The sequence below is a fragment of the Sphaeroforma arctica genome (genome assembly GCF_001186125.1).
Source record: "Sphaeroforma arctica JP610 unplaced genomic scaffold supercont1.274, whole genome shotgun sequence".
NCBI lineage: Eukaryota > Ichthyosporea > Ichthyophonida > Sphaeroforma > Sphaeroforma arctica.
Genome location: NW_014040284.1, coordinates 75,605 through 82,973, shown reverse-complemented (window position 1 = coordinate 82,973; position 7,369 = coordinate 75,605). Strand labels below are relative to the sequence as shown.

Sequence of the window (7,369 nt, the reverse complement as noted above, 5' to 3'; positions counted from 1 at the left end):
TATCTATAATCACCATATTATTGTTATTATTATTATTATTATTATACGTGTTAAGTACACTTATGAGATTAGATATGAATAGGTCATCTCAGTTTACCACATACTTCTAGCTATACACATATATGTCTGGAAAAGTGAGAGCACAAGTTGTGCTCATGCATGCAATGCAAGATTGTACCTTGTGTCTCAAGGACCTCAAGCTGCTTTGATGATTTCGTTCTCATTTTGGGAAAACGGGGGTTAGCTTGTCCTAAAGTACAATCTGAGAGTTTTGAACTGATATTGAAATTTGGTTGCGATCTAGAGGCTGAGCGGCCGATCAAATATCTCGCTTGCAGCGGACAATATTGTACGAGTTGGAAGCGATAGTGGTGTTGTGTAACACAATATATAGTTCTAGCTTTCTATAACCACATTCGAAGGCAAAAGCACTTATTATTATTTTCCTTTCTGTCACAGGCCCACAGCACACCTAACAGCACAGTGATAAGGCTGTCTCAAATGGAGCAATAGGCTTTGGCAGTAGTGATGAATCATCAGGCATCAGGATTCCTCTCACTCTTATCTTTCGATCAGCGGAATCCGAATATATGTACTATTTTTGCTCTGCCGGATTCTTTTGAGGGAGTGAGTCATCGATATTCCTCACGAGTGGCAAAAACTTTACAGAGGTATTTTCACTGGTCAACAGCCTTGATTGCGACATAATAAACGACACTTCCAATTTGTATGATATATCGACTAGCAGACAAAAACGTTAAATAAAGTGGTTTATCGCTAAACAGACGCGTCGGAATCTATGCGTTTATTAAAAAATAAAAATAAAGCATAATGCCTAACGGTATGAGTCTACGAGACCTGGGCTGGAAGCCTAGCACAGCACTGGCAGTTTGGCACCTCGCTGCCCGCCTGCTCGCCTATGGCGTCCCCGTCCTGTGGCATGCCCGGGCTCTTTTTTTCTTACAAAAAACATTTTTTGTTGTTTTTTTCTCATAGTCCTAAATTGTATTTACAGTTTTATTTTATTAGTATTTATTTAGGTTTTAAATTCTTGTTTTGGTTTCTTTATGGTTTTTGTTTTGTATATATATATATATATAAATGAATATGCATACGTCATAGCACTATAGATTGTGGAAACCCAATACCCAAAAACCCAACCCCGTAAACCCACAATCTGTATTTACTGTATCCATAAAAAAATAAAGATCATTTTCTAAAACGAAATATCATGTCGGCACTGTCATCAGTTCTATTATTTTCTATATTTCATAAATACCAAATATGTGAGTAGAATAAAATATGCAAAATACGCCTCTATTATGTAAATAAAGATGACTGCTCTGTCTGGACGTCTCTATACCGTATAAATAGTCGTATACTTGATGAAGCTCAAAAACATATTCTAACAAAGATAATGACTGTCGCAGTTAAACATAGATTGAGCGCTGCCGTTGCCGGCGGTCTAGCTGCCGATGTTGCTACCATGACAACTCACTGGTATGTACTAAAATCTTCAGTGTATCTGTGAAACTTGCAATGAGCGAGAGGCCACAAGCAAATATACTTGTTTATTAGGTGGTAGAAGTCGTCTACAGATTATTTTATGACAGTTGCTACCTATCTCGTCTACACATTCGCTCACATTTGCTCATTACGTTTTAGAAAGGTATAGAAAAGATGCACACTTAGGGATATGTGGATACACGACTTTTCGGCGTGACCTGACATATTTATCGCCTCTATATGTATATCTATGGCTTGGAGTATATAGGTATTGCAATATTTAATATCTATATATGTATGTTCATGGCTTGGAATCTACAGACATTGCGATATTTTGCTTATAAATGTACGCCCATAGCGTGGAATGGGCGGGCAGGTATTGCAATATTTATTGCCTATATATGTATGTCCATAGCTTGGAATGTACAGGTATTACAATGTACATTGCCTATATATGTATGTCCTTGGCTTGGAATTCACAGGTGTTGCAGTAATTATTGCCTATTTATGTATGTTCATGGCTTGGAATATACCGGTATTGCAAAGACCTTTGGATGTAGGATCGATACTAAGAGAACTTCTCTCTCTTGTTTGCGTTTATTTCGCTATGCCCTTGCGATACATCACAAAAAGTGGGTTTATATAAAACTCATAGATGACTGCCTGCACTATTAATTCACATCTAAGGGTCTATGACCAAGCAGAGCTTAAAACCAAAGTTGATGGAAGAGACCCGGTAAGTACAGTTTAGCATTCCCTCGGTAGCATATGTATATTCGAACGTTTAATTTCTGGCGACTCTTACCCAGTAAAGCAGGCAGGAATTTGAAATGTTTTTGACACTGCGTGGGGACCTTTTTTGTGAGCAAATCCTAATGTTTGCTTTTGTGCGACAACCCTACCATTTACTCCAAGTCTGAGAAGTACCATTGCAGTTCCTCTTACCATATTCGTGAATATTGTTTACTTGTGTCATCAAACTGTTAGATGTGTGCGAAAATATGCTTTGTTGTTATATGTCAGTTACAGAGTTAGCTTAGCACTGGCCTTTGATCAAATTCTAAATCTTCTTTTTTTTTCGACAAATGTCTAGCTCTTTGTGGATCCTCCCATCAACAATTTCTACACGAAGGAGATTGGTACACACTCGCCCTATGGTATGTGAGATTTTTGTATATAACAGTTAAAGTCTACACTATTCATAATTAGCACGGTTATTTACAATGATACGTCTCCCTATATTTCATATATTTATCGTTAGAAGGTGGCATACATGTATTAATATAGGAGAAGTTAAGTGCGTACGCTGAAAAGTGCGGATGTCTATAGTGTCTCGCTGACTGTCTGTGTCACTTCGGGCGCTGTACCGCATCCGTCCGAATCCTTCATATCACTGTTCAATTCATGGTCTTCGTATAAACACTAGTCTTCGGATGTATGTGGTATTTTGCGGCCCGACATATCAATTGTGATTTCTTTCTGCTTACGATGTTTTATGTCTTGAAATATAATAATATACAATGAGTTATGTACTAGTTGAATGAATTTTCAGCCGCTTCCCAACAGGTGAAGAACTACAGCCACTCTTAGATGCGCTGGTGACTAAAAATCTCCTGGAAAAGCCCGCTATATTCAAGCGGTACTATAATTGGGCAAAACATACTGATGCGCGGTTGAACCATGTCAGTAAAAGCTTGCTGGAAAAAGCTGGCGATGGGGAGTTAGGCAGCACCGCAGAATGGGAGAGCTGTGTGGCGGAGGACACACAGGCTAACGGCTTTATTAAGGTAAGAGTGCGGACATTACGGGCAACACGCAGGCTAACGGCTTTATTAAGGTAAGAGTGCGGACATTACGGGCATCTGAGTATTGATGCACAGGTGAAGGTTTGATGAAGTCATGGGCAGTTGATGAGCCAATACTCAGAAACACGCGCAACATTCTGATTGAAGCATTCGCGCTTCCGAGTGTGTGTGCAACGGTCGGTAGCGTATGTATATCAGATTTATGTTGTTGTGGGTGTCAACACTTTTGGTACCCGCGCACATGGCATTGCCTGACACGGATAGAACTAGTGTTTTCAGTACTCGGGTTTCCAATACAAATCTAGCCTTTTCTGGCATGAAACATTCGTGATTGGTAACTTTGATGGCAAAATCAATGTCGTCTGTCGCTGCAGCTCAGGTTGAACGGAAAGGTTAACGCATGTGTATTTCTTTTCATATCTCACTATACACAAGCACACACATTCTCTCTCATTATAGGTGCCATTTGTTGCCGCCAGGTTCTATCAACTCACAGAAAAGGAAGTCAATACCAACGAATTACTGCAGAAGGTTAGCGAATCCGTGGCTATATGCCAGAAAGGAGATGAGACACAAGTATGTGATGCAACTATCACATGTATCATGCCTGCTTGTGTGTGAAGAGATGTTTTTCGGTTCTTCTCCAAATCCGACCAGAATCAGCCTACCCGTTGCTACGAATGTTCTTGTGGGCTATTATAGGCAGCACGTACACCCACTCATTGCTTGCAGTGCATACATATCATTTGCTTCCGGATAAACGTTAGCCGTGCAGATTGAATGTTCTTGTGGGCTGATATAGGCTGCACGTACACCCACTCATTGCTTGCAGTGCATACATATCATTTGCTTCCGGATAAACGTTAGCCGTGCAGATAGAATGTTCTTGTGGGCTGTTATAGGCTGCACGTATACCTACTCATTGCTTGCAGTGCATATCATTTGCTTCTGCATAAACTTTAGCCGTGCAGATTGTCACTCGTTTCTTCTCACGTAATCGCTGTTTGTGAAGTCTTGGATTCAAATCGACTCAATGAGCCGCACTCGGTCATGCCAATGTTGAGGCGCTTGATATGATGTGTATGTGTATGAGTAAAGTGTATATATCTATAAGTAGTATTATATATATATGTATATAACCTATGGGATTTCCCTGCATATCTTGACCAGCGAGCACTGTTCGCTGCACTCTAATATGTAGGTAGCATCGGCTATTGCTCTGCGCGTGTTTGTGGGCGTGGTACAAGGCGACAGTGTGTCAGAAGTGCTGAATAAGCTCAGCACTGATACCACCATTGCTGAGGATGAACGGTAAGTGGGGCGAGAGTCGCTTTCAACCTCCTCCCGATAGTTTATAGGGTGCCCCCTGTGTCACGGGGGGTGCCTCTTGGCTCGTTGCATGTACATGTGTTTACGAGTGCTATTCGCATGCGTGCCTTCGCCAGGTGCGTATCTAAATTATCCTGCTTCTGTGGCATGGATTAAACGTTTCCCTTGAATCTATCTTTTTAAGGCGATTTTAATAAATGCCTGCTATGTACCTCGCTGGTACTAGGAACTTACAGGCACCTCGATAATCCTGATTGGTAATGTTGCATGAATTGAGAGCTGGTATATACACAAACACGTATACGCATACTATATAATTGCTTCGCGGGCATGCGGACAAACATTTCAGATACATCTATACACATGGAAATCCATAGTTTCTACATTTAGATAAATATATACACACTGCGAACATCAGCTTCAGTGAGGAAGCACAGAACAAGTGAGTGTTACACGCATGTTGGGAAAGTTCTTACAGTTGGTTGTACGCTTATGTGAGACACGCATTGGTATTTTTTATGATACACCCACCTCTCACGCACAATTTGAAAATCTGTCTTTATACGATCAATGCATACTTGCGGTTTTGCAAGCTATAATGCTCTGTCAGAAATGATAATTTCAGCAAGTTCAATCGATAGTCCTTACCGAAGCCAGTTGCATACCTTGAAAGATGCTGGGTTATTCAGAATTATTCAATCATAGAATATCCCTTACAGCATGGCAGCGTTTTATGTGACATACACACACTGCATGCTTACATAGTCACATACTCTATCGATAGTTCGCACACATGTATCTGTTTGGGTTGCGAACTTTTTCCGTTCCGATGGTAACATGGTATAAGGGTATAATTTAGAAACATGGTAGAAGGGTATAATTTAGAGTCCCTCTTAAATATTAATCCGTATTGCAAACATGCAATCTCAGAGAACACGCAAAGGCTGCCATGACAATAGCTAAAAAGGCAAGTGTCGGAAACACTCCCTCAGAGAAACAAGTGGCTATCAATGAGGTTGCAAAGGAGGCTGGATTGAGTTGTGCGCTTCCAGGTGCAGTGCGTGTTGCATTGGCTGTGGCGAGCTTGTACGAAAACGACTACGAGCAGGCCATTCGAGTCAATGCCATGATAGGAGGTGTGTTTGTGTCCTACCATTCGCGTACTACCCACATTCAAATGTTATTCCATCGTATGTATCGGTCTTCGAGTGCGTTGATTATGTTTACCGACGGCTCTCGTGAATGTGCAAAACGGTCGTCAGTACTGCTGATCGGATTGCGCGTCGTATTCAACACAAGCTTCAGAGTTCTCTTAATCCTTTACGTTTTCGGAATTCTCTCGTTACTATAGCTTGGTGGTGAATCCGTTTGTATATCTATATGTTTGCTCGACATAATGTTTGGTGTACTTTTGGCTGATATAGAAGAGCTTGTGGCATATACTCGCATCAGTGTAATTTGTGTGGCATCACATCCAGCAAACGTCAAACGCACACCAGTTACGTGACATTTGCACAATAAGTTCTTCCCCATGCAGCATTTTTTTTCAGTTCAAAAGTATATAAGTGCTACGTATGTTTCTCTTCGAATATACTATTGAAGTCGTATAGGACGGTCAGTCATAAACAAACTGATAGCATTCACATCACGAACACTGGGTAACAGCGGGCGACAAGATCGTGCTTCATGTCATCTGCTAACGATTCATCTAGAACTTATATTCACAATTTATGTAGAGGTGCTATATCTTCATTGCGAGACAATAGCTAACGAAGCTGACAATTGCTGTTATTTTGGAGCGAATTTCACTACTCATCAATACATGCGGTGCTCCGCTTAGACACGCTCGGTACATATCCGTTTCATCACTCTGTATATCGACACATTGTTCACTACAAACAGGCGACAATACATTGGTACTTTCAATGTGGATAATGTCATATGTGCCCTCTATCCTAGATCGATAATACATATCCAATACTGCGACAATACATTGGTACTTTCAATGTGGATAATGACATATGTGCCCTCTATCCTAGATCGATAATACATATACAATACTGTTATCGGTATTGAATTTTTATTTTCTACTTGTAGGCGACAATTGCTCCCGGTCCATCCTGGTAGGTGCGTTAGTGGCGGCGAATTTGGCCTCAGAAACACAACTGTGGAGTGTACCGCAAGCGATTAACTCGAAGAGTCATCACAAACGCTGGGATGCAGAACTTCTAGCGGCAAACCCAGCATTGTAGCCAAATGAGGTGTACTTTCCCACACCATTTTCGTCCTGGGAACATTCTACGAGGATTACATTTGTAGACCAATCGAACACGAGCCTCGCTGTATAGCGCTCAGTTGAAGGCAACTCGGATTTCATTCCGGAACATGCTAAAATACGCTGGAGTCAGCTTGAAATATATGATTACAACTATACATGACTGATAGCTTAAATGAATACCAAACCTTAATACACTGATTACACAAATTTGTATCCGTAGTTTTATTTAGATCAAATGAAATAAAACGAATTTATGTTACACTAATATAATATATATATCAATATATATATATATATATATATATATATATACTATATATATATATATACTATAGAATAATATATATATATAATAATAATAGTAGTATACTAATATATATATATATATATATATATATATATATATATATATAGTGTATATATATATATATATATATTATAGTATAGTATA

The 7,369-nt window shown here is 39.9% G+C and overlaps 1 protein-coding gene across 1 annotated transcript; it reads left to right on the top strand.

Annotated features, from left to right (window-relative positions):
• The first annotated feature begins 1,345 nt into the window (after nt 1-1,345).
• SARC_04704 (hypothetical protein) lies at nt 1,346-7,183 on the top strand. Its single transcript, XM_014301460.1, has 8 exons — nt 1,346-1,500; nt 2,194-2,242; nt 2,600-2,663; nt 3,073-3,293; nt 3,771-3,887; nt 4,513-4,622; nt 5,571-5,776; nt 6,738-7,183. Exons 1-8 carry the CDS (start codon nt 1,418-1,420, stop codon nt 6,890-6,892), a joined length of 1,005 nt encoding a protein of 334 aa, XP_014156935.1. The 5' UTR covers nt 1,346-1,417; the 3' UTR covers nt 6,893-7,183.
• Nucleotides 7,184-7,369: the final 186 nt, after the last annotated feature.